Source organism: Suncus etruscus, chromosome 3, assembly GCF_024139225.1.
Source record: "Suncus etruscus isolate mSunEtr1 chromosome 3, mSunEtr1.pri.cur, whole genome shotgun sequence".
Taxonomy (NCBI): domain Eukaryota; kingdom Metazoa; phylum Chordata; class Mammalia; order Eulipotyphla; family Soricidae; genus Suncus; species Suncus etruscus.
This window is the reverse complement of record NC_064850.1, coordinates 91195366-91222798: the sequence shown is the minus strand read 5'-3', so window position 1 is coordinate 91222798 and position 27433 is coordinate 91195366. Positions and strand designations below refer to the sequence as shown.

Here is a 27433-nt window from a genome sequence, read left to right as displayed (position 1 = left end):
TTTTTTTTTTGGTTTTTGGGTCACACCCGGCATTGCTCAGGGGTGACTCCTGGCTGCCTGCTCAGAAATAGCTCCTGGCAGGCAAGGGGGACCATATGGGACACCAAGATTTGAACCAACCACCTTTGGTCCTGGATCAGCTGCTTGCAAGGCAAACACCGCTGTGCTATCTCTCCGGGCCCGTGGACCTGATAATTTCTTACACAATTACTGCTTTGTCTCCTACTTTGTCAACCAACATCCCATCAAATTTCTATACCCTCATCATAGGGATGAAAGGACTCTGGTTAATTTTTTTTAAAAGCCATCAATACATGATCACTGTATAAAGTCTTTATCAGAATGTAATAGGCTTTTTCTGTTTTAGTCCCTTTTGATCATGAAGGTTTTATTTCTCAAATTACTCCTCTTTATTTCCCACACAGCAATCATACTATATTTAATTGCACTCACTTTCCTGGAATGTTCTGACTTACTGCTTCTGGTACTCTCTCTTCTGGTAGCCGAAATCAACCTATAGAATGCCATATATTTTTAGATCTGACTGAAGTATGTAGCAATTTATTTGATTTTTTTGATCCACACCCAATGGTAGTAAGGAGTCTATTTCTGTGTAAGGTGAGCATCTGCTGTTCACAGGGGCATGCCAATGCTAGGGATCAAAACCAGGATCCTGGCATGCAAAGCATGTGCTTGGTCCTCTGTACTCTCTCTTCTGTCTACATTAGTCACTGTATGAAGCCTTCCCTAGATCTCAAAGGAAGGACTGATATTTGTTTCTCATTATTTCCTACACATACACAGAATACATATCACTTTATATTATGTCCTTATTGGTATATATTTCTTGTTATTAAAGTTCCTGAGCACAGATCTGCATTTATTCACGTTTATATTCTCACCGTCAAGCAATATGGCACATAGAACATAAGGTAAAAAGATAAGTCACAAATAGGCAACACATTTAGGGCACACATGAGACAAGAGATCTCAAGAATCTGTTGAGGGGCTGAAAATAGGTCAGGGAATTACCTTGCTTTCAACTCAGTGGGATTCAATCCCTGACATCCCATATGGTTCCTAGAGCACCTCCAGAAGTAATTATTGAGCACAGAGTCAAGAGCAACCCCTGAGCATCACTGGAGATAGCCCCCAAAGAAAGCAAAGAATTTGTTAAAAACTACATTTGAGGGGCCGGAGAGATAGCATGGAGGTAAGGCGTTTGCCTTTCATGCAGAAGGACGGTGGTTCGAATCCCGGCACCCCAAACGGTCCCCCTTGCCGCCAGGGGCGATTTTCTGAGCATAGAGCCAGGAGTAACCCCTGAGTGCTGCCAGGTTGACCCAAAACCAAAAACCAAAAAAAAAAAAAAAAAAAAACTACATTTGAAAATTTTTATTTTTGGTTTTACTGTTTATTGTCACACCTGGCAATGCCCAGGGGTTACTTCTGACTCAGGAATCACTCCTGGTGGTTCCTGGGGGAACCACTGAGAATGCAACCTGGGTCAGTCAAGTACAAGGCAAAAACCTTAATCCCTGCAGTATTGCTCCAGCCCCTATTTGTTTTGACATATTTGTTTTCAAATATATAGTAAATGGAAAAGGAATTCTCATTCACTCTTGATGAGAATGCTATTTAACATCATTTCTATGGAAAGCAACATGATAATTTCTCAAAAAATTAAAAATAGAAATTTCCAGGGCCGGAGAGATAGCATGGCGGTAAGGCGTTTACCTTTCATGCAGAAGGTCATCGGTTCGAATCCTGGCGTCCCATATGGTCCCCTGTGCCTGCCAGGAGCGATTTCTGAGCACGGAGCCAGGAAAAATTCCTGAGCACTGCCGGATGTGACCCAAAAACCACACACACACACAAAAAAAGAATGAGAACAATCAGTGCTGGCGGGTATGTGGAGAGAAAGGAACTCTTATCCACTGCTGGTGGGAATGCTGCCTAGTACAGCCTCTATGGAAAGTGATATGGAGGTTTCCTTCAAAATCTGGAAATTGAGCTCCCATTCGACCCAGCTATTCCACTCTTAGGGATATACCCTAAGAACACAAGAATACAATACAAAAACCCCTTCCTCACACCTATATTTATTGTAGCACTATTCACAATAGCCAGACTATGGAAACAACCAAGATGCCCTTCAACAGACGAATGGCTAAAGAAACTGTGGTACATATACACAATGGAATATTATGCAGCCGTCAGGAGAGATGAAGTCATGAAATTTTCCTATACATGGATGTACATGGAGTCTATCATGCTGAGTGAAATAAGTCAGAGGGGGGGAGAGAGAGAGAGAGACACGCAGAATAGTCTCACTCATCTATGGGTTTTAAGAAAAATAAAAGTCATTTTTGTAACAATCCTCAGAGACAATGAGAGGAGGGCTGGAACACCAGCTCACTCCATGAAGCTCACCACAAAGCGTGGTGAGTACAGCTATAGAAATAACTACACAGAGAACTACCATAATCAAGTGAATGAATGAGGGAACTGGAAAGCCTGTCTGGAGTACAGGTGGGGGTGGGGTGGGATGGAGGGAGATTTGGGACATTGGTGGTGGGAATGTTGCACTGGTGAAGGGGGGTGTTCTTTACATGACTGAAACCTAATCACAATCATTTATGTAATCAAGATGTTCAAATAAAGGAAAAAAAAAAAAAGAAATTTCCTATGACCCAGCAATTCCACTCCTTGGCATCTATTCCCCCCCCCAACAACACTAATAGGAAAAGCTATATACATATATGTAATTGTAGCACAATGTACAATGTAAAAATCTAGAAACAACCCAAATGATGTACAACAACAGATGAGAGTATAAAGAAACTGTGGTACATAGAATGTTGTCATAAATTAAAGACTTTTTTTTTTTTTTGCTTTTTGGGCCACACCTGGTGACACTCAGGGGTTACTCCTGGCTATGCACTCAGAAATCACTCCTGACTTGGGAGACTATGGGACGTGGTGGTGGGGGATTGAACCGTGGTCAAGGCTAGCAAGTGCAAGGCAAATGCCCTACCAGTTGCACTACAGCTCTGGCCCAATAACTTATTTATTTTTATTAAAGTAATTAATTTAAGGGGCCGAAGAGATAGCATGGAGGTAAGGCATTTGCCTTTCATGCAGAAGGTCATTGATTCAAATCCCCGGTGTCCCATATGGTTCCCCATGCCTGCCAGGGGCTATTTCTGAGCGATAGCCAGGAGTACCCCTGAGCGCCACCTGGTGTGGCCCACCAAAAAACAAACAAACAAAAAAGTAATTAATTTAAGAAGCAACACAAAACTATTCACTACCATTTTTGGACAGTGCAGTAATGATTCCAGAATACCACAAAAAATAAAGAAATATTACCATGTCTGATCTGGACTGTCCAACAGCGCTGGGGACAAAAGCATACAAGGTGGCCTGTCATCTTTACAAAAATTACACAATAGATTTGAGGAGACAAATCACCAGAAGCATGTAAGCAAACTTTCTGTAAATGAGCAATAGTAAATATTTTCGGCTGAGGGATAGTAGGCCAAAAGTTCTCTGTTGCAACTCCTTCAACGTAGAACAAAAGTAGACAGACACAAAGAACTAATGAACTCACAGGGCTCTATTTCAGCAAAACTCCAATTAATAAATATTTAAATTAGAATTTCATGTAATTGTCTTGGATATTATCCCTCCCCCCTTTAAACCCTTTTTAACCATTTGAAAATGTTCTTAGTTTTCAGCCCATACAAAAACAGGCTGAGCCGCCAAACCACAGGTCTGGATTGCAAACCTCTGAAATAGACAAAAGGTCAATGAGCAGCAAACTAAGAGATGCACTACACCTTTAACTTCAGTCAAGGAAATGCAAATCCAAACCTCAGTTTAGAACTCACAGAACGGCACATCCAAATGGTTCATCACTGCTGATGAAAAAGTAAACAATATATTTTGGAAAACCAAGGGTTTTTTGTTTTGTTTTGTTTTGTTTTTTGGGGTCACACGGAGGGGTGTTATGGGGGAGCAGCAGTAGGGTTACTTTTGGCTCTATGCTCAGAAATAGCTCCTGGCAGGCAGGGACCATATGGGATGCTGAGATTTGAACCACCATTCTGCACGCAAGGCAATCGCCCTACCTCCATGCTATCTTTCCACGCCCCCCCTTTAAAAAATTGTTTTATTGGGCCACACCCGGTGACGCTCAGGGGTTACTTCTGGCTATGCGCTCAAAAATTGCTCCTGGCTTGGGGGGACCATATGGGACGCCGGGGACGCCAGGGAATCTAACCTTGGTCCATCCGAGGTTAGCACTTGCTAGCGCCACAGCTCAGACCCTGGGAAAACCAAGCTTTAAAAAAATTGTATTTTTTTATTGGGGGTGGACAGCATTCAATCAATGCTTAGGTGGCTGCAGGGCACTCAGTGGCGATTACTTTTAAGTATAATAGCCCAAGGATGCAAAATTGCTCAAGGTCTGAAGTGCTGGGGTCACACTGGTGGTACAGGTGGAGGAGTCATGATGGTATTCCAGGGTTTGCATGTTAGGCAATGCTCTGGAGTCTCTAGGGCTGAAATCAGTGATGCCTGGTGGATCATGTGGTGTTGGAAAATAAATTAGAATGATCACTTGTGTCTTAACCCCTGTACTCTGTCTCAGGTTACTAATTTATTTTAAAAGTTGAACAAACCAGGGGCGGGGCAATAACACAGTGAGTAGGGAGCTTGCCTTGCATGCAGCTCACACAGGTTATATCCTTGGCACTATAGCACCAGGAGTGATCCATGAGCAGAGCCCAGATCCCTGAGTACAGCAGGGTGTGGCTCTCCAAGATAAAAACAGAGCCCAACAAAAAAACAGGAGCCGGAGAGATGGCACAGTGTTAGGGCGTTTGCCTTGCACACAGCTGGCCCAGGAGCCATTTCTAAGTGCAGAGCCAGGTGTAACCCCAAAACAAAACAAACAAACAAAAAACAAAAACCCGGCCATTCTACTCACAGCTAATTAACTTAAAAGAAATTAAATGTTGTGCCCACAAAAAATATGCATATAAATAATTACAGCCCCTTTATTCAGAAAGTAAAACTTGAAAGCACTTCAACTATCTACTAAAGGGTGAACTCATGCAATGAAATATTTCTCAGCAATTAAAATAAAAATCAACAATGTACAATGCAACACAGCACCATGAATACCTCATTTTACACTGGGTTGGGCAAAAGTACAAGGTACATTCTATGAAATTCCAGGAAATGCAAATTATTTTATAATATAGTGAAGAAAATAGATGAGGGTTGCTTGGGACTGAGAAGAGTTAGGATGCAAAGCTAGGAGGAAATGTTCAGAGAGTCATAGGGTATGTATCTGTCATTGTGTACACTTTAAATGCAATTTATACATAAAATAGATTTAAACAAAGACTTGAAATCCACTGGCATCAGATTTACCGAACAGCAATCTGGGTGAACTATCACTTCTATAAGTCCTATCTGAATGAGACGGCATGTGAGAGAGAGATTAAGTTTACAAGCCCTCTTGAGAAAAATGTCTCTTTGACATCTACACATGAATATTAATTCACAAAAGAGCACTGCAAGTGTAAGCTTTTAGGAATTATTTTCTGTAAATTAAAAAAAATCTGGGCCCGGAGAGATAGCACAGCGGTGTTTGCCTTGCAAGCAGCCGATCCAGGACCAAAGGTGGTTGGTTCAAATCCCGGTGTCCCATATGGTCCCCCGTGCCTGCCAGGAACTACTTCTGAGCAGACAGCCAGGAGTAACCCCTGAGCACCACCGGGTGTGGCCCAAAAACCAAAAAAAAAAAAAAAAAAAAAAAAACAAAAAAAATCTGTCCATAGCATATGATCTCCTTGTCATGTGAACTTCAGTTAGACTAAGGTAGAAATCCCAATATTTAGAATATCTTTGGAAACATCCTTATTTTATGTCTTAAGAAAGTTTGAAGAAATTTGCTCAGCCTAGGAACATCCTATTTCACATTAAATTCTTGAAAGTGCCTCCAAAAGACTAGTCTCTGGGTATTTTAACGACATTCTCAAAACGCATCAACAGAATAGTTCTTAACAAGACGACAAAAAAAGATAATCTACTAATTAAGTACAGATATGTGAAAAAAATATCTGATTTCCAAGATGCCTTCAGAGCACACTATTTTATTGGCTAGACTCAAATCAAGTATCAGGCTCGACTTTAAACAACATACATTTGAAAAAGAGAAAAAAATAAAATTCAGCAGTCAGTAAAGATTTATAAAATAAAATTTTGAAATAATTTAAAAATAAACAAAAAACATAACTTTTTTGAAATAATTTCTGCCACATGGTTTCAAAACTCTGGAAACAATTCACACGAGAGTTGGGGGAAAGTCCTTCAAAACCCCAATTTATTCCTTTAATCATACAAGTGACAGAGTCAGAGCATTAATACAGTGGATATTCCCAGGTTTGATCCACAGCACCACATATGGTCTCCTGAGCCCTGCCAGGAGTGATCCCTGAGAAAAGAGCCAAGAGTAAACCCTGAGCACTACAGGGAATGGTTCCAAACAAAATTCATACAATGGGGGCTAGAGATAGTATGGTAAGACTTTTTGCCTTGCATGTGGCTGACCAGGCATTCCTGGCACCAGAGTCCCTGAGCATCATCGCCAGGCATAATTCCAGAGTACAGATGGGTGTGGCCCCAAAACAAAACAAAACAAAACTCAAACAATTGACTTAAACTTTGGGATAAAACCTAGCACAAATCTCAAATCTTCTCACACTACAAATTTCATGTCATAATTTCTAATCATACAAAGTACAAATTAAATCAGCATTTTTTAGTCTAACACAGATCATAAAATGTTAATTGGTTCGTACAACTTTAAGATGAAAACTTACACGGGGTTGGAGTCACAGCAGAGGTAGGGTGTTTACCTTTCACGTGGCCATCAGACCAGTTTGGTCCCAGGCATCGCATCGCATCGCATCGCATCGCATCCCAACACACACACACACACACACACACACACACACACACACACACACACACACACACACACACACACACACACACACACACACACAAATTAAAAATTTCTGAACTAGGAAAAGAGATACTCTACTTATTTTAGGGGTATTTCTAGAAAAACTTTTTTTCCCTTTTGCTTTTTGGGTCACACTGGTGACGCTCAGGGGTTACTCCTGGCTTGGGGGACTCTATGGGACACCAGGGGAGTGAACCATAGTACGTCCTAGGTTAGCATGTGCAAAGCAAACACCCTATTACTTGTGCCACCACTCCGCCCCTCTAGAAGAGCATTTTTTTTATTGTTTTTCACTTATATGTTTCTCTAGAAAAGTTTCAAACCCAAGGACTTGAGTGACAATCACTCTCATCATCAAAATCTGATTAATGCTAATTTCTTGTTCCACAGAAAATATCTTTAATTGCTTACTTCTATTCTCCTTACTTCAGGGACCTTCAGGGAACTAATAGCTCAATTTGTAAAAAGTGCTACAAATTTTAGATGCCAAAAAAAAAAAAAAAATCAAGGGCCCAGAGAGATAGCACAGTGGCGTTTGCCTTGCAAGCAGCCGATCCAGGACCAAAGGTGATTGGTTCGAATCCTGGTGTCCCATATGGTCCCCTGTGCCTGCCAGGAGCTATTTCTTAAAAAATTGGGAAGTGGAAATAAATGATAGAGGTAAAAAGAAAATGTTAGCATTTACATAAACATTTTAGGAAAATTTATGACACTATTATATATTATAAAATAATAATAGTAATATATTAAGGATGCATGGCAAGGATGACTATTAGAAATCCCAGGTAGAATGTTCGTAGTACAAAGAACCTAACAGATCACCTAAATGAGGGTCAAAAAGACTAAATAAATTTATCAAATAATGGGCAAATGAAGGGGGCGAGAGATCATATATTAGGTAAGGTCCTTGCCTTGCATGCAACTGACCAGGGGTGTTCGATTCCTGGCAGCACAAACAGTCCCCTGAGCCCCACCAGGAGTGATCACTGATCACTGATCACAAAGCCAGGGATAGTCCTTGACCTCAATTAATGTTATCTCTTGACTCTTAACCTTACCCAATATTCCAACCACATAATTTTGTAACGATCATCATCTAAATCCTCCAAGTTCTCATCTTCCAGCTACACCAGCTCCTGTCATCAGTCTATTTCAAGGACAGTTTCCATTATGACCTCTATAATACCTACCTTCAGAGTTGCTATGAGATTACATGAGATCATATGAAGCAAAAAGCAGTTCAAGTCCAATAAATGCTACTGCTTTCTTTCAAATATATCCTTTCCTTTATGAGTTGGAGTGCACACTAATAGGTGTGAAGTACACAAACACCAGCATCAGATACACTCGGTACAGTATTTGACCATGTCCCTGACCATGTCCCTCCTTTCCACAGAATTTGATAAGCCCCGATACAAACATCATTCTACCAAGAAGTCCCACGGTAGTAAGTCAACATATATGTAAAGGGGGAATTCAGATATATTAGAAAGGGGAAGAAAGGTAAGAGAATAATAGACAACTCCATTCAGGAACAGAGTGACAAAACTAGATTCACATTACAAACTCTAAACTAAACCCAGACTTGTCATTATCTCCCCAATTAAAACAAAAAGTCCCTGAAAGTAGGACATCACATCTTGTCCTTCCTTCTATGTGTTTCTATAGCACTAAGAATAGAACATTAATAGATCCTTTATAGTCTCTATTAATGATACACAACAACTCCATATTTAAAAATTCATTCTATGTGTGATTCTCTAAGGATTTGTGAACCTGAACTAAGAAATACTTGCAAACCAGCTTCTCAATAAAATGTGATCACTTTCATCTAAAAAGAAAATATCTTTTAATTCTAATGTTCATGAAAAGCGTGAAATTATACACAATTTTTAGTGGAAGTACACATTTCCCTCACAGACAGCATAAATTTCTATCACTTCCTTTAGAAAAACTCCACGGGGCTGCAGTGGTAGTACAGTGGGGTTGGGCATTTGCATTGCACATGGCTGACCCAAGTTCAATCCCTGATACTCATATTGTCCTTTTAGTACTGCTAGGAATGAACCCTGATTGCAGAGCCAGCAGTAAGCACTGAACACTGCTGGTTGTGGCCCAAAACAAAAACAAACAAAAAGGAACTTACATATTACCCAAATTCCCCCAAAGCTAAAGAACTACCAACTAGAGTTGCTTCTGTCCTCTGGCTTTGATGTCATGAATAGATCCTACTCAGTGTGACTTTTTCTTTTTTGGTTTTTGGTCACACCCGGCCATCGCTCAGGGATTACTCCTGGCTCTATGCTCAGAAATCGCCCCTGGCAGGCACAGGGGACCATATGGGATGCCAGGATTCGAACCACCAACCTTCTGCATGGAAGGAAAACGCCTTACCTCCATGCTATCTCTCTGGTCTCTCTCAGTGTCACTTCTAAAAGCCTCTAAAAATTAACTGACAGGGTAGTAGTTACCCTTAGAAGATAGGACATGAACAGTTACTGACGGGAATCAGAGGAAGTTTTGAGGAACTAGTATTACTGTTTAAGGGTTATAAAGATTGATGATACCTTGTGGAAAGCCATCAATCAAAACATGACTTTTGTACTTGTCTGAAGGTATATTTCAATGAGCTTAAAAAAGCAGCAAAGAGAAGGCTCTTATACAAAGTTGACATCAGTACATCATGTAGAAAAAAAGTCTCACTTCCTGGTTTAGCCTCTGAAAAACAACAGTCTTGAAAAATTAAGATCAGAGCTATCATATGATCTAGTGATTCCAATTCTTGGTTCTTGGTATCTATCTACCATGAGAACATAAAAAAATCAACTTGAGGGCCGGAGCAGCAGAACAAGTGGTAAGGCGTCTGCCTTGTGCGTGCTAGCCTAGGAGGGTCTGCAGTTCGATCCCCGGTGTCCCATATGGTCCCCCAAGCCAGGAGTGATTTTCTGAGTGCATAGCCAGGAATAACCCCTGAGCATCACCAAGTGTGGCCCCAAAACAAACAAACAAAAATCACCTTGAAAATACATTTTCACCCATATTGATTGGAGCACTATTCATAATAGCCAAGTTACAGAAAACAATCCAAACACCCAACAACAGATAAATAAATTTAAGATTAAACAACTGGCATATATACGCAATGGAATACTACTTAGCTATAAGAAAAGATGAAATCTTGCAGTGTGGAGCAACTGAGATGGAACTGGAGCACATTATGCTGAGCACAGTACTCAGAGAAAGGACAGGTTACCAAATGTGAAGTATAAAGAAACATCAGAAGGGAAAAAACAATAGACCCTGGGAGTCAGCACACAGAACTGGGTATGCAAATACAAAGAGAGAGAGGTGGGGGTGGTGGTGGAAAGATGCTAGTACCCTGATGATGAGTGTTGTGTATCATTATATTCCCAAAACAAGAAAACACACTAAATCACATTTACTAAATTTTAAGTAAAAGTTCTTTAAAATGTTGTATAGATGACCAGGTTGTAAAGACCAAACAACTCTAAAACAGGACATAAGGCAATTAAGTCCTTGGTCCAAGAGCCTGCAACGAATAGGCCTGCCAATCAGTTCATGGATAAGCATGGAAGCTGTCTTTCCATTTTGGGTCTGGCCCGGAGACTGACTGCAGCCCAGAACTCTTTCTTTAGTGAAGTCACTCCCACATGTCCAGACACTGAGAGAAAAAGAATCTGTGTTATGTTTAGTGTTAATCTTTTGGGAAAAAACAAACAAACAAACAACCACGACAACTTCTAAATACTATATTCCATACTCAAGCGAGCAAAGTAGTCTCAACAGCTATTTTTTCAGACATTAGATTATTGATTTACATTGGCAATACTCGCTTCACAAAAAGCTGTGGTGCAATATTGCTCTCAAAATCCAACCAAGAAAAAAAAAAGGGGCTGGTAATTAAGAACATCAAATTCTGTATCAAATCAAACAGAAGTTAATGTTTCTGTATAAAACAGAACAAGGATTTTTTCCCTCAGTGACTTGCCTCTCTACATCTAAATGAGATGCCATTACAGTAATATATTTTTTATTACTTAAGTGTTTGATACCATGCTCCTTAATTTTTCTGAAGGATTTCCTAGCAAGTGGAAATGTACTAAAGTCAAAGCTATCAAGTATATATAGATGTTCTTTTAAAATACAGACATTATTTGCATAAATTCACAGAAGAGGTAGAAGGGGTGGGAGAGAAAATATATTACAATGTCATTCAACAAAAATGTAGCATGTTTTACATTCCGTGTATTAGTTTTTGTATCTGTGTTTCTGAGTCCTGCCAGAATCTGACAGCTCAGCAGTCTGGTTCCAGTCTTCCCCAGTTGAGTCCACTCTAATGTCCAGTACAGAAAAGGGCCTTGCACACAGTCAGCATTCCTGGGTTAGCTTAGTAGGAAAAAGACTTCCCTATCACTACTTAAAATTCTCAAAAGTGTACAATATTCTCTTCTCAAAATGGACTATCCATACCCCATATAATTTCCTTGCATGTTTTAAAGGCTGAACTTCTGCACTGTTAAAATTTAACCTAGCATTAGCTACGATTCTTCAGAACTCCCCAGAGTTACAATGGTCATCATTTTTAATTAAGCTACCTTAAATTAAAAACAAAACATGTCCAGATGAAATATTTTAATATAGAGTATAGAACGAGTAACTAGTATCAAGATCTTGTAAGGCCCAGTATAACATAATAAATCCAACAAAATCCCAAAATGTTCTTCAATGTACTAAACATCTATTAACTAAAACACATATATAATATAGGTATATATTATGCTTTCCTCTCAAGATCCTGAATACCAGGGGAACCCTATTAATTCTAATACTGAATCATTTTTTTCATTACCACTATACCCTGCTTTGTCCTCATTTCTTTGTAATAACTAGTCAGCAAATGAAGATACTGATTCCTCATTATCTTCATGTAATTAAAAAATTTTATTTTTTAAAAAAGGAAGGGCAACAGAAAATAAATACAAACGAGTTTGATATTTTCCCCTTCCAGCTAGTACTCTGTAATCCTTATCTCCATGAGGGGCTTTCAAAAGGTCATTTAAGACCAAGAGTGAGAAAACCATTACAATGAAAGAGTTGTCTTTGAAAAAGGCTTGACCATGACACGGATAGAGCTAAAAGATTTATCAAATAATAAAAATTTTCCATCACTAAATCACTGTGATGGTGATTAAAATTTAGAGTGACTGGACTGTGTTTGGACTTAAAATAGTCCACAAAACACAGAAGTGATGCTCAGGATTTCAGCCTAAAATCATAAGATATTTGCTTACTGTGGATAAAAAGCAAACAAAAAAATTGCTCACCCTGGTGGCTCAGGAAAGTACTAGCTACATGATGACTCAACTATTTAGTACAACACATGCAATGCTCACACATTCGCTGTCTTTTATCAGTAAATCCTTTCTATACTGTGTGTCCCAACAGTGTAATATGAGAAGAATTTCCTCACAATGCAGATTTGCCTTTAATCCTCCTTCAACCAGGAAAAATGAATCTTTTTCTAGGGAAGGTTCGCTACTACAATAAAGTATAATCTTAAAGTTTCTACCTCACACTAAAACAAATTCAGTTGTCTAACAAAGAAAAGCAATATGCTCTATCTGGCTAAAAAAAAAGTCTTTTTCCACCAAAGGTACCCTGCTAATATAAAAACCACTACTGTAGAGCCCAGGAGAAGAATAAAACAAAAACACTGACCAACACATTGCACTTTTGTTTTGAGAAGCTATTAAGTTTTTTGGTAGGTTTTCATTTTGGGATGGGAAAGAGAAAAATGTACCAAAGTGCAACGAAGCTTACTTTGATGCATCTTGACTTTCCTCTAGTTAGGAACAATGTTGTTGTGTTATTATTATTTTATTTTTTTGTTTTTGGGTCACACCCAGCAGCTCTCAGGGGTTACTCCTGGCTCTACACTCAGAAATCACTCCTGCTGGGCTGGGGGAACCAAATGGGATGCCGGGATTCGAACCACAGTCCTTCTGCATGCAAGGCAAACGCCTTACCTCCATCCTATCTCTCCTGCCCCTGTTGTGTTATTTTTTTTTAATTCAAAATTTGAGAGACATCATATTAAGTCTTAAATACTTCCTTATTGGAGAAAGAATAGACATATGTTCATAAAAGTATAAACACTTGCAGGACTTTCCATAGTATCACTCAGAAAGGCTACATATAAACCAGTTCTGGAACACTTCGGGATGTTTCCCATGCCCACTTTCAGGAAGAGTACTCCACCCAGTTCCAGGGTTATCCCTGAGCAGTGCACTCCTCAGACTCTCCTCTATTACACACCTAAAATAAGAAATCCCTGTCTACCTACTCTTTTAAGATGTAAGCATTTACTTTAAAAAGAAAATCACACAAAATTGTTCATGCTTCTCAGCGGCAGATACATGATGTTTAGAAACTTGGAGGTGCTACACGAGTATTATGAATCACCTTGTATCAAGTTTTCCTGCTATTTTGAAGGCTATGAAACTCACTTTCCAGGCACAAACCATTAAGTCTTCCATCGGTGGCCACAAATTTTTTTTTTTTAAATATAATTGTCGGGTCACACTCCAAAGGGCTCTAGTGACCCTTGACCTGAGACTTAACTGCAGTCCTTTTCTCTATGGTTGAAGTTTCTAGAACTCCAGCTTTCGCAAGGCATTACATTATGAATTAGGGGCAGGATCAGTTTTTTTTTTTTCCCCCTCGAGAAAAATGATACGACATAGTCAGCAAAATAAAACGACAGCTCGTCTGCTCTCTTAATTTCCACCAGCCACAACACCAAACCGAAGCGGTTCCCTAAGAAATCGGAAGGTGCCAGACCATCTAGAGGTGCCAAGAGAGTCGCCCAACTATCAGATCTCAGCCACACAGAGAGAAAGAAAACAAAAAGACTTCACCAAGTTTCCAAAAAAAAAAAAAAAAAAAAAATCAGCCCTGCACGCCTCCAACGATGGGGGGCTCGGCACGAACGGGCTTGCCCCAGGTAAGCCTTGGGCCTGCATGTGCGGGAAGAGAAAAGTGGCTGGGCCCAACGGCCGGCGAAGGGGAGGAGGAGGAAGAGAAGGAGGAGACTCCGGTCCCGGGTCCAGCAAGACGCACCGGAGAGTGGGGAGACGTTGGCACCCAACGGAGCCTCATCTCTCGTGGCAGACACACCCCCTGCACCCGCCGTTTCACGGGAGAGAGAGAGACATGGGCGCTCAATTAAACTCCCTTCCCTAGTGGTGGTGGTGGAGGAGGAGGAGGCCCGGGCCCCCATTTTGGAGAGTTGGGGGGATCGGGGCCGGGCCGCGTGGGGCGATGAGCCGGGCTCCCTGCCCGAGTGCGGGGCGAGGAGGAGAGAGGCGGGAAGGGCCCTGGAGGGCGGGCTGGGGTGTCTTTTGTGAGAGCGCTGAGGGTGCAAAAGGGGGAGCTGCGAGCGAGCCGGGGAGGGGACCCCTTTCCTTTCCTTTCCTTTCCTTTCCTTTCCTTTCCTTTCCTTTCCTTCCCCTTCCCTCCCTTCGCTTCCTTCCCTTCCCCGTCCCGGGCTGCATCTGACTCGCGGAGGCCTCCCTGTCCTGCCCGGGCGGGAAAGGCAGCCGCGGGGCTGTGGCTGCGGGGCCCGGGCGCCCACCCAAGCCCGCGCGTCGGCCGGGAGCGCGTGGGGCCGAGGAGGCGGGAACGGGCCGGGCGGCGGCCACGGAGTCCCCGGCGGGCCTGCCGCGCCCCGAACCAGCCCGAGCCTCGTGGGGTGGGGTGCGGTGGGTGGGGGGGAAACGCGTGCGCCCCCTCCCCCGCGGCGCCGCTCACCTGCACATGATCCGCCATTTTGCTCCATTCATGCTCCTCTCCTCCGCGGCCCCCCCTCCTCCCCCCCAGCGCGCACCTCGGCCGGGGCCGCCGCCGCTGCCGCTGCTGCCGCCGCCGCTGCCGCCGCCGCCGCCGTCGCCGTCGTCGTCGCCGTCGTCGTCGTCACCACCGCTGCGCCTGCGCCTGCGCGCTGGGGGGGGGCTCGTCGCGCTACGCTCGCGGCGTAGCGCGGCGCAGGCAGGCTGCCCCGAGCTGGCTGGGTTCGCGCTTTGGAGAATGCGCAGCGCAGCCTGGGACGGCGTAAAAGCGCGCGCGCGGGCTACGTCAGCTACGTCCCGGAGACGCTGGGGGGAGCGCGAAGGGAGGGATGCCGGGGAGGGGGGGGGGGAAACAAAGCTTTGTTTACATGGACTTTTAAAGGGGCCGTGCTCACTCGGCCGGTGGTTCTCCGGCACACGCGGATGGATGGCCGCCGCTTCCTGCTAAGGCTGCACGCTGAGGACTTTCTCGGAGGGAGCCGGAATCTGCCTCCGCCCTGCAGCCTGCACTGCACCGCGCGGGCTCTTCTCTTTCCCCTTCGTCCTAACGTGTCTCTGGACTTCCATAGGCGCCTCCGGATGCTGATCCGCCGCCCTCCTGCACCTCCCCTTTCCCGGGGGTCTTCTGATGTGCTCACCTCCCAGGCCTCCTCCTTCTAGGATACCTGCATTATTATCTTCTGCTTTCCAATGCTTTGTTGCAGCAGCCGCCAACTTTGTTATTTTGAAATCTTTCTGGCTTTCATCTTCCCTGGCTAATAAAGGCCATTGCTCCCAGTTTCTGGTTTTGTTGTTGTTGTTTTTACCACGATCCAAACAGTCATTCCTTGTGTTCACTTCAGTTTCTTTTCTCCTTGATAAACATCCAGGGAAATAGCTGCCAAATAATGGTGAGGATGGGAAAAAAAAAAATCCAGACAGCACAGATTGAGTCCCAAATAGATGGCGCTTAAGCAGTCTTGTAGGTTCCCTTTGGAAAGGGGGAGAGGTCTGATGATGGTGGGGAGATCCATCAGGGGCTAAAGGGTCATCTCTTTGCATCAGAGCTGCTCTGGCCCTGCGTGCTAAGAACAATCACAACCTTTCTACCTAAAATGACCGACATTCGATAATGCTGTTTCCTGTATCCCAATTGGATTCCAGTTTGCCTTCGAATCAAGGCCTCCAGATAAGTAGTTTTGCTGGATCCTGAGAGTTCTGCATCTCTGAAATTTGTATTGGCTGGGGACTACCATACGTTTGCAATGGGAATGATGATGGTAGTGGAATTAGAAACACTTTTGTGGATAGAATGGACTGGCCTTTAGTGTTCAACTCCTGTCTTCCTGGTTTGCAGAGCTAGGACATCTAAAAACTACATTACCCAAATATCCATGCAACTAGGATTCTGTATGCCAGTTTGAGTCCCTCAGAATGCTGGAGACCGAAGTAAGGCAGCTTTTTGACTGTTGCTTTTGGTTAACCCTACATTGGGGAGGGAGGTTTGGAAGGGGGTGCGTGAAAGGAAGAGGACAGATTTGTGTGTGCATGCGCCAAGAATTTCCAGTGTTCATCATTATTTCCCATGTAGGGAATAGGGATGATGAGCCATGGGCCACTTGACTAGCACCACAGCTATACTGCTATATTCTTTGTTTGTTTGTTTTGGGTCACACCTGGCAGCACTCAGGGGTTACTCCTGGCTCTATGCTCAGAAATCGCTCCTGGCAGACTCTGGAGACCATGTGGTATGTCATGATTCGAACACCATTCTTCTGCATGCAAGGCAAATGCCTTACCTCCATGCTATCTCCCCGGCCCCCAACACTGCTATATTCTTGAGGTCAAGATTGTATGCCAGTCTTCCAATTCCCTACTGTCTGACTGGGTAAAAGAAACAGTTTACTGTGAGTCAGCCCCAACAAACCCCTAGTCATTGCCTCCTCCATACTTGTTTCTCCTTGATATCATCCGTCACCCAGTTAGTCAAACTAAAACCCTAGGAGTTGTCTTGGTTTCTAGGGTTTCATTAGTTCCTCACTCACAAATCCTATTGAATCTAACACACTCCAACTATGGTTGATTCTCATCTCTTTTGCTAACCCTGGCTCAGGTCACCATCACTTTTCTCCTAGACTCTGGTAGTATGTTCCTAACTTGTTTCCAGCTTTCTCCTTTACCCCTTGCTAATCCTTTTTTCAGACAATGGTAGAATATGTAGAAACTAAGTACTTTTGGGGCTGGAGCAGTGGTGTGGAGTGGTAAGGTGTTTGCCTTGCTGGCGCTAGCCTGGAACGGACTGCGGCTCAATTCCCCAGCGTCCCATATGGTCCCCCAACCCAGGAGCAATTTCTGAATGCATAGCCAGGAGTAACCCCTGAGTGTCACCAGGTGTGACTCAAAAAGAAAAAAAAGAAACTGAGTAATTTTAGTGCTGCGCATTAAGATTTTTAGGGGCCGGGCGGTGGCGCTAAAGGTAAGGTGCCTGCCTTCCCTGCGCTAGCCTTGGACGGACCTCGGTTCGATCCCCCGGTGTCCCATATGGTCCCCCAAGCCAGGAGCAACTTCTGAGCGCATAGCCAGGAGTAACCCCTGAGCGTTACCGGGTGTGGCCCAAAAACCAAAAACCAAAAAAAAAAAAAAAAAAAGAGAGATTTTTAGGGATCCAGGGAATAGTACAGTAGTTAGAGTGCATGCCAGGCATGGGTTTGGTTTCCACAGCACATGATTCCATTGCATGCTGGGTTTGACCCTGGTAGTCCCAGCACCAGGACTTTGCATTGAACCAATGGCCCAATTGACCAGTAATTGCTGGTAGGGCCCGTAGGCCTCCTGAGCACTGCTTGGGAGTCCTTGCCCTGCCCTAAAACAAAATCAGATTCTTAAGTGGCCTTCCATTTTAGGATGCATTTCAAATCTTTGCTTGATCAGAGATCAATAAATCTCTGTCTCTCTTTGTCTCTGTCTCTCTCTCTTCTCTTTTTTTCTTGAGGTGCCTGGCAGTAGAATCCAGGGCCTCACACCTGCAGGGAGCATGCTCTATTGAGCCACATCCTGCCCCATTGATCTCACTTCATCTCACTTACAGCTTTACAGTCCTTTTGCCCTTCTTGTCTTGAGGACTTTGCTCTGGAGTAACTTGTACATCAGTAGCTGTCACTGAGTCCTCAGCTAGGCTTTCTTTCATTATGTTGAAATTGCTCCCTGACCTCATCTTTGTACTTATGGCATCAATCACTATTTCAAATTGCTAACATATATTTTCTCTCTCTATCCTCTCTTGTAAAAATTTGGTGTTTGGACCATACCCAGCAGGGTTCAGAGCTTACTGCTGGCTCTGTGCTCATGATGAATGTTGGAGGGGCCCAGGGGAATATATAGGGTGCTGGAGATCAAACACAGATTGGCCACATGCATGGCATGTACCCAGTCCTCTGGTCTCATAATTTTTTTTGTTAGACTCTCTAACTAGAAAGTAATCTAGTAAATGAAAATAGTGATTCCCCCCTGTCTTGTTTATCTTGTGTACCTTGTACTTCTATAAATGAATTTTTTTTTTGGTTTTTGGGTCACACCCGGCAGTGCTCAGGGGTTACTACTGGCTCTATGCTCAGAAATCACCCCTGGCAGGCTTGGGGGACCATATGGGATGCTGGGATTCAAACCACCGACCTTCTGCACACAAGACAAACGCCTTACCTCTGTGCTGTCTCTCCAGCCCCTTTTTTTCTTTTCTTTCTTTTTTTTTTTGGGGGGGGGGGAAGGGTCATACATGATGATGCTCAGGAGTTACTCCTGGCTCTGCACTTAGGAATCACTTCTGGTGGGCTCTGGGGAACCATATGTATTTCTGGGGGATAGAATCCGGGTCAGCCAAGTTTTAGGTAAATTGTCTATCCACTGTTCTACTGCTCTGGCCCAAGTTCATTTCTTTGTATCAGTTTTGTTATAGGATGTGGGGGGCTCATGAAACTAATCAAGCACCAGAAATGTTAAGTCAATGTTATATTGTAGCATGTTTATTATAAGCCCTTCTTCCCTTCCTTGAAGGACCTAGTGCTGGGAGAAGTAAAGAAAGGGGGAGGGGGGGTCCAGGGTTGAAACTAAAGTCTGTCCTTTCTGCTGCCTCTCCAGTCAGGGACCACTGGGTAGAACATTCATGTAGCCCGTGCTCATGTCTTTGCTCAGTGCTCCTTCCTTCTATGGCCCATGCAGCTCCAGGCACATTAGATTCCTTCTTTCCTATTCTATATGTATAGCTACCTGAACTGAGGTGCCCCCAATTACCTTATTTGTGGGTCATCTAATATCCAGGCCTGCCTAGGAATCTGTTCTGCCTTTGTTGCCCCTAGAGATAAGCTCACATGCCCTTTAAACTGGCAGTTTGGGGGCCGGAGAGATAGCACAGCGGTGTTTGCCTTGCAAGCAGCTGATCCAGGACCTAAGGTGGTTGGTTCGAATCCCGGTGTCCCATATGGTCCCCTGTGCCTGCCAGGAGCTATTTCTGAGCAGATAACCAGCAGTAACCCCTGAGCACTGCTGCCAGGTGTGGCCCAAAAACCAAAAAAAAAAAACAAAAAACAAAAAACAAAACAAAACAAAACAAAAAAAACAAAAAAAACACCTGGCAGTTTGGGGAACAGAAATCTTTGATCTGTATGGTTCCTGACTCCTGCTGAGAGAAGCCATTGTAAAGGAGATGGGCCTCTGGCTCGGGTGAGATGTGTATAGCCCCTCTTTCCCAGTGAAAGCAAAAGGTCCAGGAGCAGTGAAACCTTACCTGTGCCACACATGGGGAGACATTTTCCTTTGGCAGCTTCTGTTCCTATAACGATGCCCAGCTTATGGTGCTCACTGAAGGGCTCTGTGTGTGTGTGTGTGTGTGTGTGTGTGTGTGTGTGTGTGTAAGGGACATACTTTTACTGTCCAGTCTTCAGCAGAAAACATCTCCATTTCCCATAGGCCAGAAGTAATGGGTGAGGGATCTGCAATATCTGGAGCTCAGCCTTTGGGTTTAAGCCCAGTTTCAATTAGTCTGGTGACTGTGGGTGCCCCCCTGTGGCACTGAGTGGAATGTTCAGTGTATGCGGAAGCCCTCAGCATGGCAGGGTGTGGGGGTGTGAGCAGCAATTTCTTGCTATTTTCAGTGAAGTCTTGTCCTGTGGCAGATGAAGAGAGCCCAGTAACCTAAACTTCCTCTAAGAGGTTTCCCCCAGAGGGCTTTGCTTCCCCCATTTCTGCATCACACCTCCATTAGATTGCTTCTTTCAACCATTGAGGGATGATTCTCTTGGGAGTTTAGATTCCTCCCCCCAATATACAATATACAAAACAAACAGTTTACTTGTTGTGTGTGGCTAGATTTCACAATGGGACAAAACCCTGCTGGCACTCTTCCTCTGTGTCTAAAAGGTGGCAGAATAGGAGTCAGAGGCAGCGACAGATTTGACCAACAGGGATATTTATTGGGGAGTGGGTCCACTAGTCCTTTGGCCCCAGAGAGCGTATAAACTTCATACTTGCTCTGTCCTTTTTTTTGGGGGGGGCCACACCCATTTGACGCTCAGGGGTTACTCCTGGCTATATGCTCAGAAATTGCCCCTGGCTTGGGGGGACCATATGGGACGCCGGGGGATCGAACCGCTATCCATCCTATGGTAGCGCTTGCAAGGCAGACACCTTACCTCTAGCGCCACCTTCCCGGCCCCACTTGCTCTGTCTTTTACCAGAGACAGAAACAGTGTGTTTTGGCAACTAGGACACAAATTTTTTTTTTTGGGGGGGGGCATGTGGATGACTCCTGGCTCTGTGCTCAGGGATCACTGCTGGTGGAGTTTGTAGGACCATATATGTGCTGGAGATCTTTATTCCCTCTACTATCTGTCTGACCCAACTCAGGCACTCTTTTTCCTTAATATTAGAAGGCACTTTTGTAACTTGAAAAGAATGAAACCTGTGTCTTTCTAGAGCTCAGGAGAGCTGGACAGATGGCAGATGGCAGTGTTTAGATGCACTCTAGCAGTCAGCCTGCTGCAGGGAGTTCTGTATCGTTCTGGCTGGATAGGGAGGTGAGATTGCTGTGCTTCCTCCTCGAGAGTGGCGGCAGCTGTGTGTGAAGGGTGAACTCTGCCTGCTGCGGCCTCCATGAGAATTTGGGTCTCACTGGATTGAGAAAGCTGAACTCTGGCTGATCATTGTCTTCTCAATTCTTAGCCTTAGGTATTTATTTAGCAGGCTGATTTTGGAGTCCTCTTCCAGTTGTGCTATGCACCTGAGTGGGCAGAGCGGCAGGGGTGCTGTTGGTTTAGTTTCAAATTTGTTTCCTGGGTTTCTTTGTTCCTGGCCACTTCTCTTTGGTGATGCCACCCAAGTGATGCTGTGCCAGCTTCTGTGCCAGAGTTTTTAGCCAAAGAGGGAGCAAATGTGACTTTTTAAAATTTCTTTCTTGCTGGCTGAAAATGCAGGAAGTTTGAGCGCGAAACTCCCTCCTCAAACACACCCTCTCAGAGAGAGGACAAGAAACCACAGAGCCTATCAGCCTGTCTTCACTGAGCATACTAGAAGAGTGCTGAGAACTCTAGGCAGAGAGGAAATGAACTTGAAAGAAGGGGGAACACAGGCCAAGAGGGGAGCCAGAGGGCGGGAGAGGCTGGCAGAGTGCGGCTGGATGGTGGGAGGATGGAAGAGGTGGCGGTGATGCAAGGCTGCCTGTACCTTCAGCTGCAGCAGACTTTCGGTGGCAAGGTAGGAGTGGGGGCTTCATGGAATTCCTGGGGCAAAGGTGGGGCCTGTCTGGAATGATGGAGGCCAGAGCTGGGGCTTAACTGGGGCTTAACGGGTTAGCTTGCAACCTAGCCTGCTCTTTACTGCACATAGTCTAGCCTGAGCATGAAAGTGGGGGTGTAGATGAGAACCTGTCCTTGGTGGTGGGTAACTTCTCATGATGAGCCCTGCCTGGGTAGGGAAGGGACTGATCTGGGACTATGTGGAAGCTCATCCCTTTTCCTGCTTTGGCGGTGGTGAGCTTGAGCTGGGCCATCAGGATCCAGGGCCTCAGTGTGGTGAGGGCCTCTTTTCCTTCTTTGGGATCCTTGAACAAGGAAGTGCTCTTTCCTCCAGCTGATCCACATTCATGCTCCCTTCACTTGGTCATAGCCCACCCTCTATAAGGTGGCAGGGGTGTGTGTGTTTTTATAAGGTTCCTGGGGGCAGGAGTTATAGGGGTCCTCACGTCCTTTGAGGACTAGTGATGCTGCCCACTCTGGCCTCCTCTGGGCTCCAGGCCCCAGGCCCCAGATTCTCCCCTCACTAGTATTCCTGGAGTTCCTTACCCTTTTAGCAGCCATTCTGGTGGCATCTCCGGCCTAGGTGTGGTCTGCTGTCAGGTTCCCCCAGCTCTTCTAAGCAGCCAGACCTGTTACCTGTGACCTTTGCCACCCCCATCCCTAGTGGTCCCCCAGGTCCTCTCCTGGTCCCTTCATTCCTGGTGCTTAGCCCTTCTGTGTGCTCTCAGAAATGGCGCCGGTTTGGGGCTGCGCTATACGCAGAGTCTGGCTGCTCCCTGGCCAGACTGGAGCTGCAGGAGGGCCCGGAGAAACCACGCAGGGGGGAGGCCCCCCGCAGAATCATCCGCCTCAGTGACTGCCTGCGTGTGGCTGAGGCTGGTGGGGAGGCCAGCAGCCCCCGGGACACCAGCCCCTTCGTCTTGGAGACCAAGGAGCGCCTGTACCTGCTGGCGGCGCCTTCTGCAGAGCGAGGGGACTGGGTGCAGACCATCTGCTTCCTGGCCTTCCCGGTGAGATGTTGGGGGTGTGGAAAGCAAAGGGGCCTGGGGGAGAGGGGCACTGATGCTTTCTGTAGTCAGGGTTCTGGGAGCCCAGGTTGGGAGGCTGGGTGCATCTCGGCAGAGTGGACCCCAGCCTGGAACACAGCTGAATGGGTCCTGAAAAGAGGGTCAGTGGTGAGGTTCAGGATTGGTGCCGGTGGTGACACCCCGCCTGCTCCCCAGGGCCAGAGGAAGGAGGTTCCGGGGCTGGAGGGGAAGGGCAGCCGGCCCTGCATGGCGGAGAACGAGCTATACGGCAGCCGGAACACAGGTGAGGGACTGCCAGGTCCTCAGTTCCTCGGGGTGCGGTGGAGGAGTCGTGGAGTCTTCCTGCTTGTGGTTCCCCAGCCACCCACTGGGCCCCTTAGCGGCCTCTTTGCTGAGTGTCTTCAGGAGAGGAGTTCGACCCCAAGAGTCAGCCCCACACCCAGACCTGCAGGTGGGACAGGATGGGGCAGAGGGTTGCCCAGGCTCAGCGGGACCCCAGAAACTTTCTGAGGAAAGGCTGGTTTCCTGGAGTGCTTTAAAGAGCCTATGGCGGGCCGGCGAGGTGGCGCTAGAGGTAAGGTGTCTGCCTTGCAAACTAGCCAAGGAAGGACTACGGTTCAATCCCCCCGCGTCCCATATGGTCCCCCCAAGCCAGGGGCAATTTCTGAGCACTTAGCCAGGAGTAACCCCTGAGCATCTAACGGGTGTGGCCCGAAAAACAAAAAAACAAACAAACAAAAAAAGTAGAGCCTATGGCATGGGCATTGCTGACAAAGAGAGCTCAACTCTCTCTCTCTCTCTCTCTCTCTCTCTCTCTCTCTCTCTCTCTCTGTGTGTGTGTGTGTGTGTGTGAGAGAGAGAGAGAGAGAAGAGAGGAGAGAGAGATGGAGAGATAATATGGAGGTAAGGCATTTGCCTTGCATGCAGAAGGACAGTGGTTCGAATCCCAGCATCCCATATGGTCCCTTGAGTCTGCCAGGAGCGATTTCTGAGCGTAGACCCAGAAAGAGAGAAAATATGTGAGACTGTGACTAAGTGTGTGTAGCTATGTGTGTGGGTGTGAGTATGTGGGTGTGTCTGAGGATGTGTGTTTGTGGGTATGTGTGTGAGATTAAGTGTGTGTTTGTGTGGAGTATGTGAGAATGTTTCTGTGAGAGTATGTGTGAAACTGTGAGTGTGTGTGGGTATATGAGTGTTTGAGACTAAGTGTATAGTGTGAGACTGTGCGTCTGCATGTATGTGTCTATGTATGCAGCTGCTATGCAGCAGGACAGCCAGGGGTCTCCCTCAGAGGACATGGGCAGTGGGAAAGAGGGTATTTGGGGGCCCCACTTGTGGGGTAGGGGAGGGTGGGAGAGGGGCTGGAGAGGCCAGTATGTGCTCTGTTAACGGCCAGGGCAGGAAGGATGTGGCCAGAGGTCAGGTACTGGTGTGAGGGCATGGGGCTATGACGACAGGGGTGGAGCTGATGTTGTGGGGTGGTAAGAATAGCTTAGCTGTTTCTCTAGACTTTGGCTTACCTGGGCTAGCTGCTAATCCCTTTCTTCTTCTTCCAGTGGTTTCCCGTAAGGAGTTTGCTGTGACTGTGAGAGCCACAGAAGCCAGTGAGAGGTGCCGGCTCCGGGGGTGCTATACCCTCCGGACTGGGGAGGGTGCCCTGGAGCTGTGGGGTGGGCCTGAGGCAGGCACCCAGCTGTACAACTGGCCCTACAGGTTCCTGCGGCGCTTTGGGCGTGACAAGGTGAGTGGAGACCTCAGCAAGGGTAGCAGAGAGGAAAGGTGGGGGGCAGGGAGGCCTGTAGAGAAACAGGAGCAAGGGATGGAGAAGAGGAGAATACTAAGGGCTTGCAGGCCTAGCTGAAAGGACAGAGCAAGTGGTGTGGTGTGTGGGGAGCGGTAGAAGAACCCCTGCAGCAGCGGCTGGAGAAAGGCTGTGGCTGAGGGGCCATGCAGCACCTGGAGGAGAGGACAAGCAGTAACTTCCTTTTCCTCCACTTAGGTCACCTTCTCCTTTGAGGCTGGCCGACGCTGTGATTCTGGAGAAGGCACCTTTGAATTTGAAACACGGCAAGTCAGTGAGATCTTTCAGGCCCTGGACGAGGCCATTGCTGCCCAGAAGAATGCAGCCCCTGCCGGACCCCAAACCCAGCCTGCCACGGTCCCCATTGTGGTCCCTGTGGCACCGTCCCAGCTGGAGAGTCCCTACTCCCGGCCCCATGACTCATTGCCACCCCCTTCGCCCACGGTTCCAGTGTCCACAGCCAGACCTCGGGGCCCTGAGGGGGAGTATGCCGTGCCCTTTGATGCTGTGGCTCGGAATCTGAGCAAGAGCTTGAGGGGAATCTTGGCAGCCCCTCCCCAGTACCCAGGCGACCCTCTGTATGACAGCATTGAGGAGCAGGAGCCCCCAAGACCCGATCACATATATGATGAGCCCGAGGGAGTGGCGGCCCTGACTCTGTATGACAGTCCCCAGGAGCCCCGAGGGGAGGCCTGGAGGAGGCAGGCCACCCCTGATGGGGACCCGAGTGGCCTCCAGCATGTCTTCTCAGCGGGACAGGAGCTCTGTGTTACTGACTGGTCACCAGGCACCGAGTATGACAATGTTGTGCTCAGGAAAGGGCCCAAGTGAAGGGTGGGGACAGACTGTCAGCTAAATCATTGGGACAAGTGACCTTGCTCCTCTGGCTACTGCATCTCCCAAATAGCTCCCTCCAGCTACTCTTCTAGTCAAAGGCATTGTCCCTTCTAGAGCCATGACATGAGTCACCCTCCCAAAGCAGAAAAAGGGCCCATCTAGTCCTTTCACACTTCCTCTTCTCCGCCCACACTCCGCAGCAGAGCCACAGGCATTTAGGGCAGAGGACAAGGGACAAAACTACATCAGCAACTTGTGGTTCCTTGGCTTGTGCCGGCACTCTCTGGGGAGTGTGGCTTCGTGGTGGCATTAGATATTCCTGAATTGGGCCAGGGAGTGGGCGGGGCACTTGCCTTGCACATGGCTGACCTGGATTCAATTCCCAGCATACCATATAATCCTCTGAGCACTGCTAGGAGTGACTCCTGAGTGCAGAGCCAGAAGTATGCCCTGTGTACCACGAGTTGTACCCACCCTCAAAAAACAAAAAATCAAACAAACAAAAAAAAAACGTTCTGGATTGTAACTTGTGTAATGTGTGTGGTCTGAATGTATGGAGGTGAGTTTAGTGATACGGTGCTGTTGGGACATATACTTCACTGGGCCATCAGTCACATCTGCTGGGACTCTGGTACCTGTGCTCAGATATGAAAGTTAGGACACCTGGGAAAGCTATCAAGAGTCTAGCGATTTCTGAGCATAGAGCCAGGAGTAACCCCTGAGCGCTGCCAGGTGTGACCCAAAAACAACAAAAGAACAAAAAACGAGTGTCTGATCCAGGGGCCAGAGTGATAGCACAGTGATAGCACAGTTGGCCTTGCACATGGCCAACCTAAGTGGTCACCATCACCCCTAAGGATACCCTGAACTGTGCCAGGAGTGATCCCTGACCACTGAGCCAGGAATAAGCCCTGAACTTAGTCAGGAAACGAGAAACAAGAGACCCTGACACTTTGCCATCCTAGGGCTGATGTGGGGAAAGTCACAGGGAATAGGGTTGGAGGAGAGAGCAGGTAGTGTGCGGGCCTCCTCAGTTTCCCCTAGACACCCTTTGTCTTTACAAGAAAGAGCTCCATCCTGTGAGCTCTTCCTGCTCTCCACCACAGGTCTGTGCTCTCCTCATCACACCTGCACTCAGCTGGGTCGGTGTGTGGGCACTGTTTGCAAGTCTGCCTGGTCTCAGAGCAACCCTTGAAGACAGCTGGTGGCATGGGGAGTGGGGGTGGTTAAAAGCAGGAAACAAGGGTGGGCTGTACTTGCAGTTCTCTAACAGGGTGGAAGTGTTTCAGAAGATGAGCTAGAGACGCCCAGAGCAGGGCAAGAGGGGCATGGATGCATGTCATGAGGGGTGTCAGCATATGAATGTTCAGGGTGAAAATTGTTTGTGGGGTCAATGGTGGCATTTAAGTTCAGGAAGTAATGGGTATTGCCCCATTTGTTGGGTCTCGTTTACTCCTTTGTTGATTGTTTGTGTATCCGCAAAGCGCTCCCAGAATGAGAAATTGATTTCCATCCCCTTGTCCCCTTTTGGGGGGAGATCTTGGTAATATTTATCCGCAGCAAATAATCCACACAGACAGGAGGGTTAAGGGGTAAAAGGTTGGGCGAAGAGAGTCCTTTGTCAGCCTGCTGCTAGCTCCAAAACACACTCGAGCCAGCCTGCCAACTTGGCCAAAGACCCTGAAAACCTAGCTCCCAGACTATTTATTTGGCTCTCAACAGCGCCCCCACCTGGAAGGTCAAGGTGGGACAACAGGCAAAGAATAATCTTATGGAAATATTTTCATATACAACAATGGGCAGGAGCAAGTGAGGCTGGAGAGGAAGATGCTCTGGAAAGGATTCTGGAGTCAAGCTGCAGAGATCTCTGATTTGGATGGTCCATCCCTTTCCTGTCTCCTTGGGGAGGAAGGACAGGTAGCCAGACTGTCCATGCCAAGTCCCAAAACACACAAAAGGCTCAAGGCCCAGAGGAAGATGACTGGGCTGGGCAGATTCATTTGAATAGTAAGGGGATGGTCAGAAAAGACTCTGGGTTCACAAATCAGAGGTGCATAAGCTTCACATCTTGCCCCTTATGGACACAGAGAAGC

General features: G+C 46.3%; 2 protein-coding genes across 2 annotated transcripts in view; one reads left to right on the top strand and one right to left on the bottom strand.

Annotated features, from left to right (window-relative positions):
- XPO7 (exportin 7) overlaps positions 1-14982 on the bottom strand; it is a 107690-nt gene extending 92708 nt beyond the window's left edge. Inside the window, exon 1 of the mRNA XM_049769433.1 lies at positions 14873-14982. Coding sequence (XP_049625390.1) covers positions 14873-14890 — 18 coding nt within the window. The 5' untranslated portion in view covers positions 14891-14982. The remainder of the gene's footprint in view (positions 1-14872) is intronic.
- Positions 14983-21552: 6570 nt separating this feature from the next.
- DOK2 (docking protein 2) lies at positions 21553-25664 on the top strand. Its single transcript, XM_049770273.1, has 5 exons — positions 21553-21633; positions 22403-22684; positions 22898-22985; positions 24259-24443; positions 24702-25664. The coding sequence occupies exons 1-5, from the start codon at positions 21568-21570 to the stop codon at positions 25332-25334; spliced, it is 1254 nt and encodes a 417-aa protein (XP_049626230.1). The 5' UTR covers positions 21553-21567; the 3' UTR covers positions 25335-25664.
- The last annotated feature ends 1769 nt before the right edge of the window (positions 25665-27433 follow it).